The sequence below is a fragment of the Aristolochia californica genome, unplaced genomic scaffold (genome assembly GCF_029961685.1).
Source record: "Aristolochia californica isolate CCGP_79_NKW_82.1479 unplaced genomic scaffold, dmAriCali1.0.hap1 SCAF_15, whole genome shotgun sequence".
NCBI lineage: Eukaryota > Viridiplantae > Streptophyta > Magnoliopsida > Piperales > Aristolochiaceae > Aristolochia > Aristolochia californica.
In genome coordinates, this window is record NW_027181826.1 from 22,553,681 (window position 1) to 22,568,088 (window position 14,408).

General features: G+C 38.3%; 2 protein-coding genes across 3 annotated transcripts; both read right to left on the bottom strand.

Annotated features, from left to right (window-relative positions):
- Positions 1-195: 195 nt before the first annotated feature.
- On the bottom strand, positions 196-1,785 carry LOC137951250 (uncharacterized). The gene has a single exon (XM_068797836.1). It carries the CDS (start codon positions 1,783-1,785, stop codon positions 196-198), a length of 1,590 nt encoding a protein of 529 aa, XP_068653937.1.
- Positions 1,786-5,257: 3,472 nt separating this feature from the next.
- LOC137951987 (uncharacterized) lies at positions 5,258-9,853 on the bottom strand. Of its 2 annotated transcripts, none has more exons than XM_068799018.1 (3): positions 9,434-9,853; positions 7,244-7,412; positions 5,258-7,140 (listed from the first exon to the last, which is right to left on the bottom strand). In XM_068799018.1, exons 2-3 carry the CDS (start codon positions 7,395-7,397, stop codon positions 5,708-5,710), a joined length of 1,587 nt encoding a protein of 528 aa, XP_068655119.1. In that variant the 5' UTR covers positions 7,398-7,412; positions 9,434-9,853; the 3' UTR covers positions 5,258-5,707. The 2 variants fall into 2 exon arrangements, with proteins under 2 accessions (XP_068655119.1, XP_068655118.1); XM_068799017.1 differs by having other exon boundaries at positions 9,161-9,853.
- Positions 9,854-14,408: the final 4,555 nt, after the last annotated feature.

The following is a 14,408-nucleotide window of genomic DNA, read 5'->3' on the forward strand; positions in this document are numbered from 1 at the left end:
TTGCAACTACAGGTGCTAATCTTCTGATTTGAGCTTCATTAACACTACAAACAACATATATTGAACTGGAAATTTCGAAGAATTTCAAGCAGCAGGAAGTGTTAATTGCAATTTCAGAAACTGTAAAGAATTAATGAAATAAAATTTCTTCACCTTTCTTCTGTACAGTCAATCTTCCGTCTTCAGTTTGGTGTCTCAATTGGAAATCAAACCGACAAGCGGCTCCTGTTTGTGGTTGCCACCAACCCACCACGACTTAAACCCGTTTCTATCTTCTTCAACGGGAGCAGGGAGATTAAGGTCGAGCAGATCAGGAATTTCAGACAATTTTTGCTGGATAACAATGGTTTGACGATTTTCATCTCTGGCAACTGAATTGCTAACCAGATGAGACCTTTTGTGACCACCCAAAGCTTGACCGGAAGCAAAAACCTTGAAACAGATTGGGCATTCGTGGCTCTTCACTTTCTTTAGCTGCGCTTCGCTGCTTTTACCTGCTTCAATTAAGTTTTCGATGCTGCAAGTCTTGAGTTTATTAGTAGCTACTTGCTTCGGAGAACCTTCTTCTTCCTCGTACCTAGCTTCAGCGCTGTCGATTTTTGAAGTAAAACAGCCTTTTGCCTTTTTGTGACTAGCTCTGTGACCACCAAGAGCTTGGTAAGAGTGGAAAGTCTTGTTGCAGGTGGTACACTCGAACCCGCTTTTCTTGCTCTGAATTTTCCCCATCCCGTTCACAGTAGCCTCATATTTCACTTTCTTCAAGAATTCGCTCCCCCCCAATTCAGTTTCACAAGAATCAATATTTGCCCTTTTGATCGAACCAACTCGATCAAAATCAATCCTCTTCGGCAAATCACTTCCCAGTTCGCTTCTATCCATGTTTGATCCTACATTCTTCTTACAAGAATTTCTGCGCAATTTCACCTTCTCTTCATCGGAGACTTCGTAGTCGAGTTTATTCTCGTCAAACTGGTCGACCCGATTCAACCAATCGTCTGAAACATCTGAATCAACCTTCCTGCTTAGATTTCTCAGAGACATACCATCAGAAAGGCCAGGTTCAGATCTTTTCTTGTTGGAATTCCCCTTCTTTTTCAGCAACGGATCCCCATCCTTTTCAACCTTCCCCTTAACAATTGCAGATGAACGAACCTCCAGAACTACAGAATTGTTATCAGAGAACTCTGCAACTGAAATAATGCCTCCCCAAGAACCCAGATCTCTGGAAAGCATCATCAAAGAGATGGCAACATCTTCTTGTTCTTGCTCGATCTCTGAAATCGAGGAAGACCCATTTGCAATAGAGAAAGAAGGAGAATCTCCGTACCTGGCTCTCCTCGATCTTCTTCTCCTCGGAGCCACACCTTCGTTGTCAGAGTGGCCGTCCAAGACCATTTTGCTGGACCCATCTCCGCCACCACCACTCCATGAATCTTCTTGTGTGGACCTCTCAGAGTGGCATCGCATATGACCGAACAGAGCCTTCCACGATGGAAACGCTTTCCCACATTCCTTGCACGCTTTCCCTTGTTGGGATGCATGAGGCGAATCAGAGAACCTCCACGTCTTCTTCGGATTCTCTCTAAGGCCGTACCCTTCGAAGCCCGCCCAGCTCTTAGTAATGCTTCCGCAATTAACAGGAACTTTTTTCTTTTCGAGTTCCTCCTCTGTTTCAGACGAGTTCACTGTCATGTGGCACCTCATGTGACCGCCTAAAGATCTTCCAGAAAGGAACTTCTTGTTGCAAATTCTGCAACAATGCTTCTGCGCTTGTTCTTCATCCATTACTTCCAATCCAAATGACAGCTAAACAAAAGAACCCAGACGAGTAAACTAAAAGAAAGTGCTTAAATCATTGAACAAAGCAAACAAGAATGCCTCTTTTCTTGATCCTCTCCACTAACTGCGGATGAACGAGCAGAAACCCAGATCAAGAAGAAGGAATCACCAGCTATATATCTAACAAGAAAATCGAGTCAGATCACAGGTTTCTCGTGCTGTTCAAACTCATCGGAGCAGTACCCGTTTCCGATTTCACCATTCCCCTGACCAAGAGCAAGATCCCCCGAACGAAAGAACCAACTCAACCTCCTTTTGTGTGTGTCTCTCTCTCTGTACCCTCCTCGTCAATAAAATAAAAACTTCCAAGAATGTAGAAAAAATCAAATTCCAACAGACGGGTCATGAAGTATTCTAACTAAGGACGATGATTTCACCACCCAAATCAGAAAAAGAGGGCAGAGAGATTTCCTCTCTCGTTCTCCTCCCCTCTCACACACACACACCCCGGCTGCACCTGGAGGAGAAATCCATGCATGGAATCAAAGATGCAAAGATGAAAGGAACGATCGCAGCACGTGTACTCAGCTGCGAATCCTACGCCACCCCATCTGACGGCCAATATCTCTTCCCATTACGTTCCTTTTTTTAGCATCTGAATGTAAAGTCCGTATTAAAACTAACTGCCCCTACTATTCCTTCCTCTGTCTTCCTCTTCCCTCCAACCTCCTTCCATTATTCCTTCTGGCTTTTTAAGTTTTAGCCTCCCTTCATTTCTTTTCCTCTTAATCTCCTCCTCCTCCATTAATTTACTCCCTAAAGAACCCACTTTTTGAATCGCTTGATTTAATTTATTTCTCCACAACCCATTTTACCAACTTTAATTTCAATTCATTATACAGTAATTAAGTACCCTTTATTATTATTAGTATGCTAAACAGAAAGTTTGTAACAGTAATTTCTCCCTTGCCAACAGACAAGCTGGAGCTTGAGGGCACTCATTTAAGAATTTGATTATTTTATTTATTAGAGTTTGGACTCTTCTTCGTTTGTTTATCTTAACATCTCCGAAGTAATTTTGGATACTTGTGCATGTGTGCTCATTACAACATTCTACAGTTTTTAGTTTCACTTATCCGGTGGCCGGCCGGCCGCTGTTTCCGGCAACTATGGTCCCAGCTGTCCTCTTAGCTAGTGTTTAATTCACATCAGGGCTGTAACTGGAGATGCTCATCTGTTTGCCGGCAAGGCCTTGTATTCTTTGTTCTGTTTCTATTAACCCTTTTGGTTTTATCTAATTAGTCCATTCCAATAGGAAATTCTATTAACCATTGGTGATTGGGAATCCTTCTGTATATTTCTATTTGTCTGATATTTTATCTCATCAGCACACACTTGTTTGTCTGTTCAGTTTGATTGGATGTACTTTCGATGCTTAAATGGGCATTTGCTTCTGTATATTTTACTAAATGGTTCGAGAGAAAAGTGATTAAAAGCCTAATAGAAAAGCTAAATGTCATAAACTAGAGCAAACAGAAAATTCATTTATTTCATCAAACAGTAAAAAAGTCATCAAACCTTTTCCAACAAGTGGAGACTAGTGATCAATTTCCAGAGATGATCGGAATAGCTCATCTATTCAGAGGCTCCTTGATGGAAACGCCCAATCCCTCTGTTAGACTAGATCCTTCAATTGCTACGGACGACTACCACTTACATCCAGAAGAAATCACCCATAAGATGAGTCAATTATGGAAACCTGTCTAACATAAGCATCTACAACTTGAAAGCTGAAACATATTTCACATCTTCCCACTTTCACAAAAACTTGGCTTAACAGTTAAGATCCAGCAAAAGCGATGGTTAAAATGACAAGCAGACACATCAGAAACATACGCTGGCCTCTCCCTGTCTCTTCCTCTACTTTCTCACACAATATTATTACTGGTTCTCATTGTTTAGATGACCTAACTTTTGGTAACAAGAACAGTCAATCCCGCGTAGTTACAACACCCCTATCTGCTGTTTCCTCAACAGAAGGTGTTTCCATGGATAGCAGAAACCATCCCACCTCTGTGCTTCCTTCTTTACGGTTTAAATTCAGTAAAGGGTTAGTTGCAGATAACATTTGCTCTAGAAAAAAATTGAAGATTTACTGGATCAAAGTGGGAGACGAGTCCTGCTTGAAGCTTACAAGCTCAGTCCTGACATGGATGATTGTGGTGAAATAATTTATGCTCAGTTTTTTTAAAAAGATTCCATCAAAATATTTTTGTAGCATGGATTTGCCTTGACCAATCTTAGTAAAGATCTTCATCTTTACAACTACGTGCCCCCCATTTATTGCTTTTTTAGTTCTTCTTTCAGTATTTTTCTATTCTTCCTGCTCAACTTGGCAGCTCATATCCTATCTAATTAATGTGTCAAAGATCAAAAGTACCATATGGAGATGTTAATCAAGTAAAAAGTAGACCACTAAAGAACAATTTGTAAGCTTTCACCGGAGAATTATACATAGAATTACAACAGGATTTCCTCGTATTTCTGGGATCGGATTTCAGCTCTGATTTTTCAGAGGATTTCTTTCTTTTGATTTTACAGAAAAATTCCTCCTCTTGAACAGCTCATGCCAACACAATTCTGGTTTCAGTGATCAAAGCTGTCAGACTGCTTAGGGTGTCAATAGTAGAGGGAGGGTGGGTAGAAAAGGAAGACAGTTGCAAGTAACTACAAGTCTACAAGTGCACCACCACTTATAATATAAAAGGAAGAAATCATAAAGGTGGGTGTGTTAGTGAGCAAGTCTTCACCAGCAAAGCTTGAGAATTACTCATATGGGTTGTCATATAGGCAATTGGGCAACAATGATGAAAAATATACAATTTGTAGCTAGATTTTGTTCATGAGATTAATGCATTTAGGGTTTGTCATATAACCGATACATATTGTGTATCCGTAGGTACAGCTAATACATATCAGAATTCCCTAAACTTTAAACCTTAAACCCTGCAATGGCCCTCATGGAACCATACCTAACTCTAAATGATGACAAGATAGAACAGTTTTTTCTTCTCTTCGTCCTCCCTCGTCTCTTTTGACAGTTCCAAGAAACCATAACTGTATCGAACTATTAGCTAATACACTATCTCACTGAACCTTAATATATATCTCTCAAAGACAAAAATAGTTTAGGGTTTAAAGTAAAATTACTGAATTCTAGTTTTCTGATTTCCAAATAATTTTTTTAAAACCATTTAGTATGAAACATAAGAAATAAGAAACACTATCTCAGCCATCCATGATCAGACTTCTGCAAATAAATATAAGCTCTAGTTTAAATCAGCAATGAATTTTGTAGGAAAACCAGTTTTCATTAGATGATAAAGATGTATCAAAACCCAGAAAAATTGCAACTGATATAGATTCATAGAGCTGATATATCTAACAGAACCTTCCGTAAATAACCTTTTAAGGACAAAAATTGTAACATTCATAATACATTACTTCTTTCTGTGACGCTTCCATAACTCTTGAAACAGATATTCTCGCGGAGAGAACTTGTCCTCGAAGACAAACGAGAATTTTGCCCTTGAGAAAAGTTGAAATAAAATAAAATGAGCGAAAAAGGAACAGCAGCAAATCTCTCCACTCACAGACACATGAGAGCATCCCCTACGACACTCGCAGATACCAGACTGCCCTTTTTTTTTTCCGGAAACTATGGATTTCTATTTTACAATGAAAAATGCGGGGGGTGGGGGTGCCAGACACATTCCCCCGTCAATGTACAAGGGGAAACTGGACAACAATCCTACCGCATGGTAATAGACAAAGAATAATTCCACCGTAGCACAGGGATGTCTCAGGATGAGGACGACTGATGAAGCCATTCAAAAGGAAAGTTGGCAGTAGCAGCGACGTTTATGTTCTATATGAAACCCTGCCCACTCCCAGTCTCATTATTATTGAGGTTACAGTTCCACGCTTCATCTCCGAAAACCTCTTCAATCATGTTGTATGTTGGTAAGAACTCGACATCTTTCTTTGTGCCGGTAGGAAATCCCATTTCCCAAACTTTATGGTCGCAGTGCTCCAAAGCAAATCCATGATCCTCGTTATGGACAGCATTGTTCCCATACTCTGTGTCAGATTGCTTCCTGTCTACCTCACCACAACTCTCCTGTGTGGCTCCACCATCATATGGGCCACAGGAGTCTGCCCCATTATGCTGAGACTCATAGGAAGTGCAAGACTCGTCTTGAATATCATGGTCCTCTGGTCCATTTCTTGAAATGTGATGGCCATTTGGAAACTCAGAAACAATGTCTGAAGTCAATTTACAACTGAATTGAACCTTCGAACCACCATCCAACTGCCCATCATCATGATCAACCGGACCAACATCATCGATTTCATCAAAGCTGCCATCTTCATCATCTTCATCATCATGTGCATCTTCGTGAAAAACTGCTAGATCAGTAGGAGACTCAACCCCAGAATCCTCTTCATCCTCTTCTGTCATGCCAAACTCATCTCCATCCTCACTTCCCTGCCATTCATCATTATCACTATCTACATTCAATGGAACCAGCCTATTCTGCTCAGCCCTTCTACGAAGCATGAACACATTAAAATAATAACTGACAAGCTCCTCCAAGGTTCTTGAAGGGAAGAAAGTTGGGAGATGATCCCAAAAATTTTTGCCCATGGAAGCTGGATTGGAGAAGACAACTTCATGGAACACCTGTTCTTCCTCTTCGCTCCATTTATCCGCAACATCTTCTCCCATGTCACAGAATCCCAACTCCAAAAATATTTCCTCCCCAAGAGATCCCCGTAACTTTTCTCTAGCCTCCATCACATGTTGTCTAACACATCGTATGGATCCTTCATCAGGACAGCTGCAAGCATCTCTACCATGGCCCACTTCTCCGTCAACATCTCCCGAAGACGATAAGTTAGCATCCGGCATTGGAACTAAACAGACTCCCACGAGCTCTTCCCAGTTTCCATCATCGTCCACCCTCCGTGGGGTCCAGTCAGGAACATCTGCTTGATGATCAGGTCCAACAGAGACAGGTTTCCTAGGGGGATAATCAACAAGCAATGTGTATATATCCTCTTGCCTTGAAGGTCGGTCACGTTCCAAAAACTCAGGGGAGCACGGTATCCGTACCAATGGCTCGACTCTCATTTCTTCCTCAGGTTTGCAAGTGGTAGCCCATGAGAAGCAGGAAATTCGGTTGAAAGCCCTATTGGCCTCAATCTCTTTTCCACTAGAACCAACAGAGAACTCTGTGACATTATTATTTGCAAGTCTCTCATCCCATAGAGATTTACTATAGATTTGTCCACCACCGCCTAATAAAAAAATTGATCAGTAAAGAGAAATGCTATGCTGTCTCTTTCTTTCCCTTAGTTTACTGTACAATTTAATGTTAAGAATACATCAACATTTTTGTACCTGAAGAATGAGTTTTCTCGAGTATGTTGTTACAGGAAGAAATATCTGCAAAAGGACATAGATGGCTGTTGTACTCAAGCTGCCTGGGAAGCTTGTAAGAGAATTGAAATGATTCTTCATCAGTAAAAGGACGCTTGTTTTGATTGAGTACCATGCTTTCTTCTCCAACCTGCAAGATCCACATAGACAGGCACTCCAAAGTAAGAGCACACTACAGGCCACATGACACAAGATCAATCAAGAAGCTAAGAGGTGGCAGACATTAGTTAAAAAAAACAAAACAAAGCAGGAAGTCCACATTTACTGAATACCAAAATATGAATCATCATATCATAGAGAAATGTGTTACAAACTTCTGATGGGATCCAACAAGATGACACTTGGACAGGTAACACTACTACTAACAAAATTTTATAAATTGATATATGCAGATAGAAAAATTCTCCAAATTCTCCATGAACAACACTACACAATAGATTTGACATTTAAAGTGTTCACAAGAAAAGAATTTCATAGGCATTCACATTCATCACAACACACACAAAAAAAAAAAGGAGTAATCACACAGAAGGAACTTGTATGAGTAAGAATCCCAATGAAGGATATAGAGCATAGGCAAAGTTTCTCCAGACAATCAATTACCAAAGCACTCTATTTTTTAAATACACTAGAGGCAAATCACAACCCACTCAAAACAAATATAATACAACTCTAGAATAACAAAATCCAGCAAACAATTTCAAACACAAGCCCTAGAAAAAAAATAGACTAAATATAGCAGAAGATGCCTCTGACAGAGTCACTCAACAAAATGATGTTTTATAGAGAGCACTGTGACATCCAAGGTAAGCATGATTAACTATTTACATCTGCAAGTGTCACTCGGTTTTGATTCTCAATAGCTAGAAAAACGCAATAAATTTCCTGACCAGTCCTATCCCAAGTCTCTGCACTCAATAGCCAGGAAATAAAAAACAAGTATGCCTATCAGACCAAGCCAATTATCTTCAAACTTTTCTATTATAGACAACATGCTAGAGTTCTTTATTTCCAATATTTGTATTACTCAACTACAGTAACTGGATGCATGTACAAACAGCATCCACATAACTTGGTGAGCTGAACTTGAGATGAGACCCCATGCATCACATTTTTTTTTTGAAGGAAGGTACATGTATCACATTATTTACCAAACGATGTGAGAAGTCTATTCCCATATAGTCATCTAAAAATAGATAGAAATCAATTAGAAGTCACAGGAACATATGTCTTTAACCGGGTGCTGGTCCCTATAATGCAACTGGCCTATAATGCAACTGGATGAAGTGAAAGGACATCCATAATTGACCATATTCCAGATAAAAACCATGACCAACTAGAAAACAAGTGGAAAAATGAGCATCAGCATAGAGGCATACCCACTACAATGTTGCTAATAATCTATTAAAACTTTTACTTTGCTTGAAAATGGTAAAAAGTTCATTTAAAGTTACTCCAATTTGCACATCTATCGATCACTAAACTACACTCTGAGAACAATGAAATGCCAAGGGAAAGAAGATCCCTGAGTGCAATTATCAATTTCTTGCTTAAAACAGCAAGGCCAATAAGTGCGGAAAAAGATACATTGCAACCAAATAGTTAGCATGACCATTTTAAAGAACTTCATAATCTTTACCAGACAAGTAAATTACGATTATAAACCAAATGAAACAGGAAGTGAGGGGCACACTAACAGTATCCACAACAGGAAATTAATGTTACGCAAATAGAATCATGAAGAAGTCATGCTCACAAGCAAAATTGAACACAAAATTCAGAAGTCAAATACAAAATGGTGAATAAACATACGAACTCAAAACATCAAAACAAGACCCAAAAAGGGCCGGGAGATAAGTATCAAGAACCGGTATTTACCTCAAATGAACAGCCCAATTAAAATTAATTAGGAGAGACTCGAAAAAGAATCTAATCAAAATCCTACCACCAGAATCCCAAATTTGAGCCAAAAGAGGCCAATAGACGGAACACAAACGGGAGAACAGCTTTTCCGACGGAACCCGGGATCCACCCAAAGAAATTACAGGAAATGACGAAAACCCCAAGTAGTAAAATCAGGACTCTTAACCCTACGTCCAGAATGAAACGGATCCACAACAGATACAACTTATACCGGAAATAAAAATATACCTCTATAAACAGGATCGAAGGACAGAAGAAATATTTACAAGTTTCGAATAGCACGAACAGCACGAACCGCAACAACGCAGCAGGTAGGGAAGATCGTCGAAACACGGACAAAGGAAAAAGGGCAAATAGATTAGATCAACAAGAAGACCAGTCTCCGTAAAGGATCTGCAGATTTCGAGAGGAACAAGTCGAAAAAAACAAAACCTTCACAAACCCTAACCCTAGGATCTCGAAAAGGGAACGGCAGAAGACGAAGTAAGGATCAATAGATAGAGGAGAAGATGGGCAATAGAAGACAGTAACGAATCGAGGGTGAAAGCAAGGATCAAAGACGAATGGAGGCAGCGATTGTGGAAATTGAAATAACAAAGGTGAAAAGTACGACGAAAAAGGGCAAAAGCTAGGGTTCGCGTTTTTGTACACACGGTAGTACGAGGCTGAAACCCGATATGAATCCACCACGGAACCCTTTTCACACACACCCATATAATTACGGGTTTACCCTCCAAAAAAAACACATGCAAAATATCTCTCCTTAATCCCAGCCGTTGATCTATGTTCTCGATCATTGGTTGTATTCTGACATCGTACTCGCGAGTATCGAACAACGGATGATAATGTAGGGTAGGTGGAGCCCACGACACTTGCGAAACGTGACGCCAAGTCACCAGAAATGTTTTGGTTAGTGAAATGTTTTTGTTTGCTAAGTTGTCAATCTTGGCTATGACCTCGGAGCTTGGGGAGAATTTTAAGGCCTAACCTGATCATCTTGTGGTTGGCTCATGCATGGCTTGCCTGTCTTGGTTGCCAATGCTCAGGGTTTATAGGGTATTGGTAAGAGATTCCCTTTCATCCACCCTCAAGTGGAACTGAGAGATGTGACCAATGTGCACCTTGGAACAAAATTGACCAACTCGAGCTTAAGATAATGACTTACCCTCAAGTGGAATTGAGAGATGTGACCAATGTTCACCTTGGAACAAAATTGACCAGGTCGAGTTTAAGATAATGACTTAGTGAATGCGTATGCTAACTGGTCGATGTAGAAAGTATAACCCTCAAGTGCCATGAAAAAAAGTATTGTTGAACTAATGTAGAGGTCAGCTACAATGGAGAGCTAAGGCAAAAGCTACCCATATAGTTTGAGGGTTGACTATAACACTAAACGTTTCGTCATAGTCAAGACCCCATTATTGTTTATAATCAACACTGATTGAGCAAGTTTTGCATTTGTTGAGACTCCCATCAAAGTGGTATTTAGTCCTAAATAAATGTTTGGATCCAAAAATATGCATGTCTGAAATGAGAGGAACTAAGTTGAGTGTCATTTCAAATAAGGACTTAAAACTCCTTATTCATCACATATTGCTAATGAGGCAGCGATAAAGCATGCTTATCAAAGGAGGGTGGTTGTTGAACATTGGTAAGATGAGCAGTATGGGAAGAGGATCAAGCATTAGCTCAAGTAACCATGGGACGAGTATTTGGTTTTGGAGGGGTAGGTTGAGGAGCTTGTTCACTAATGATAATTGAAGAAGTGATTAAGGAGAGGCTAATATGGGGATACTAGTTAAAGAGGGGACGAGGAATCATGTAGTTATAGAAGATATTGATAAAACCCAAATTTATGTAAATGCACACATGTAAACTAGGGGAGGTGTACAAATTGTAATTTGGTGGCATTTATTTTCAAAAAGTCTAAAGGGATCCACCTTACCTTAGGGTAAAAGTGGTAATTTTATTTTATTTTCTAGACAATCTAGGGGGCACCACTTTGGACCGTAAGGATGAATTCCTTCTACAATTCATCAACTTTCCTCTCTTCTTCTCTCTTTTTTCTTCTAGCTTTCTCTGTATCTCTCCCTCTCTTCCTCTACTTTAATCCACTCTTCTTCCTTTTCTGGCTTATTTTAACCTTCTTAACCTCTCTATTTCAAGTCTTCCTTTGACTTTTAGAGTAAAAAAGGTGGTGGAGAAAAAATGTCTTCAAAAGTGAAACTAGAGTAAGGACTCAACTGTGAAAAAGAAGGGCCAAGCCAGTCTCCATCGCATGCCAATATTTTCATTTAGCAACCACATTTTTTTGTGGGATGTGTGAGGGTTCCATCTACAAATCCTAGAAGATGTTGGGATTTGAGAACTAGGAGCCATTGATTTGCCACAATATGTAGGTGGGATACACACAAAGACAGTAACGGAGGTCACATACATAAGAGGAGAATAATAGTTGTTTGAAGTGGCTACAAGTGAAAACAAAATCTTGAAGGGGAAGAGAAGATTTTTACGAAGAATAAGATAGGGTTAAGAGAGAGTGGAAGAGTTTATTTTTTCCCTTAACCCATTGACACCCATATTTTCTCTTCTACCTTAATATTAAATAAATAAATTGCCCTTGATCCAACTACTACTAATATTGGATTGCTAACATTGACTGAAATTATATGTCCAACAATCTTTGAGGAGTGATCGGTCTCTAATTCTTGTTTATTGAACTATCAATCCTATTTGGCTTTTGTTGACTTGGAGATTGAAGAGAATTGTGACTCAATCAAGACTCGGAAGAAGGCATGACCTGATCTTCTTGTGGCTGGCTTGTGCATGGCTTGCATGTGTTGGTTCCAAGGGTTTATGTGCATGAGATGTTGGTGGTGTTGGTTGCAAAGGGTTACTTCCGCTCCCAAGCAGCTTATCCAAGTTAATTGACCAGATTTACAATGTAAGGATCACTAGTTTTTTGGACAAAGGTCAAGATTACCTCTTTACTATATTTTTTTAGATGTAAAGGTATTTGATTTTACTTATAAAATAAATATATTATTAATGTCATTTGCTCCATTTACTAGAGTCAACCACCACTGCTAGGCTACTTTGTTTAGTTGTGCCTTGATGTTGATGAAATTGAGGAGAGTTTCACTACAATTTTTGAAGTATGGTTGAACTGTAAGTATGGAAAGCATCCAACAACCATTATTACTAATCAAGATTTAGAAATAGGAAAGGTGATTAAGAAAGTGTTCCCATGAACTACACATAGTTTATGTTGATGGCATTTAGGGAAAAATGTAGTGTTACATAGTGAATTTTGTAATGAATATGACAAGTGGGTGAAACGAAGTGAAAATATTATAGAGTTTGAGTGGGTAGTCTGGAAACAAAAATATGGAATTGAGGAGAAATACGATTAAGTAGAATGTGTTAAATACGTCTTGGCTTCCATTGTATTTGAGAGGTACATTTTGTGTCGGTGTTACATTTGAGACAATTATATAGTCATGGTGAATTTTGTAACGAATATGACAAGTGGGTGAAAAAAAGCATAGCGTTTGAGTGGGGAGTCTTGAAATAAAATTATGGAATTGAGTAGAAATGTGATTAAGTAGAATGTGTTAAATCCGTATTGGGTTCCATTGTATTTGAGAGATACATTTTGTGTCAAGTATGACTACTAGTAAAAAAAGAAAGCATAAATTCCTTCTTTGATGGGTTTGTAAATGCACAAATACTATTGAAAAGCTAGGGTAAGTCTAGTTATGTCTCCTACTTCTCTTTTGTTCATTATATATTACTTCTCTTTAACATCAAGAGGCGACTAACTATTGATGATGTGCATCAAAAGTACAGTCGATGAATTGATCAAATTATTTATTTTTAGAATCATTCTAGAGTTTTGATTTTTGGTAGTGATAGTTAATTGTATTGGAGAAAATATATTCTTTTTGTTAATACTGAACTCTTGCTTTATTGAGGAATCTATGTGACAAGAGGCCAATAAACTAAGTATCATAGAGCTCTTTTCCACAAGCCAACTAACCTTGTGAATTATATGCTCCAAGTTGTAGAAGTTGGTTGTTGCCTACTACAACATGCAAGTAAATAGAGGGTAGTGGAGTGAGTGTGGCTGAACTCTTTTTAGATGTTTTGTGCATGAACTCCTTTCTTTAACAAAATGTCCAAAGTTTTTTTGTTTCATCCCTTTCAAAATTTTCAAGTTATATTTTTTAAAATTTGAGACATCGCAAACTTCTAAGGGGATTACTCAAAAAATAAAAATAAAAATAGTTCCAAAAGGAATTTATGCAAGAGTTACAAACAAAAAGAGAATGCTGACTAATGCCTAGTAATTGACCAATTGACATCTATAATGAGCTAGAACATCACCAAAACCAACCTAGAAATGGATTGAAATACAAATCCTTTTTTATATATCAAATGACAAAGAAAAGCAAATTGATCACAAGTGGATTATAGAAAATGTAAACATCACTAACCTATAGAGCTTCACCGCTAACTGCTACAATGATAGAAGTTCCAAGTTGGATAGGTAAACTTCCAATTTTGGTGATTAGTTCACATTGTTAGTTTTCATCGTTAAAAAACCGAGAACCATACACAATTACCGAGTTGGGATCATGGAAACTTCTCCCATTTGAAGCCACTATGAGAAAAAAAAATTATGCCTATAAAGGAATAATTTGAAAATAGAAGAGAACCAATAGAATAGAGTACAAAGAATGGTATACATAATTGTGGTTTTTAAGCATTAACAAGACAAGGATTTCTGCTTCCTTGTATTCAGTAGACAAGGTATAAAAGATTCTAGAATAAATATCTTTCGAATATAGAATTCTAAAGTTGGTGCGAATAACAAAATTTTTAACAAATATTTTTTGAATAGAGAATTCTAAAGTTGGTGAGAACAACAAAATTCTTGTATACTTTATAAATAATAAAACTATATTATTGATATAATTAATTATATCTATTAAAATTGAAAGAAAATTGTAGTTAACCAAAATAAATAATAATTATCTATTATATTAATACTTTTATACAACTAGATAGACATTTAATCAAAGTCAAACCTCTCGACGATCAAAACATAAAAATTTAGTCAAACAGGTCAAAATCACAGTTTCAATCAAAATTGAAGTTGATTATTGAGAACAAAACCCAATTGACGATAGGATTATAATGA

What these genes read in the sequence shown, in the direction of transcription:
- LOC137951250 (XM_068797836.1), bottom strand. Translation starts at nt 1,785, where the DNA reads ATGGATGAAGAACAAGCGCAGAAGCATTGTTGCAGAATTTGCAACAAG.
- LOC137951987 (XM_068799018.1), bottom strand. Translation starts at nt 7,397, where the DNA reads ATGGTACTCAATCAAAACAAGCGTCCTTTTACTGATGAAGAATCATTT. An exon ending in CGAGAAAACTCATTCTTCAG is followed by an intron (nt 7,141 to 7,243) that starts GTACAAAAATGT and finishes TTTTTTTATTAG; the next exon opens with GCGGTGGTGGACAAATCTAT.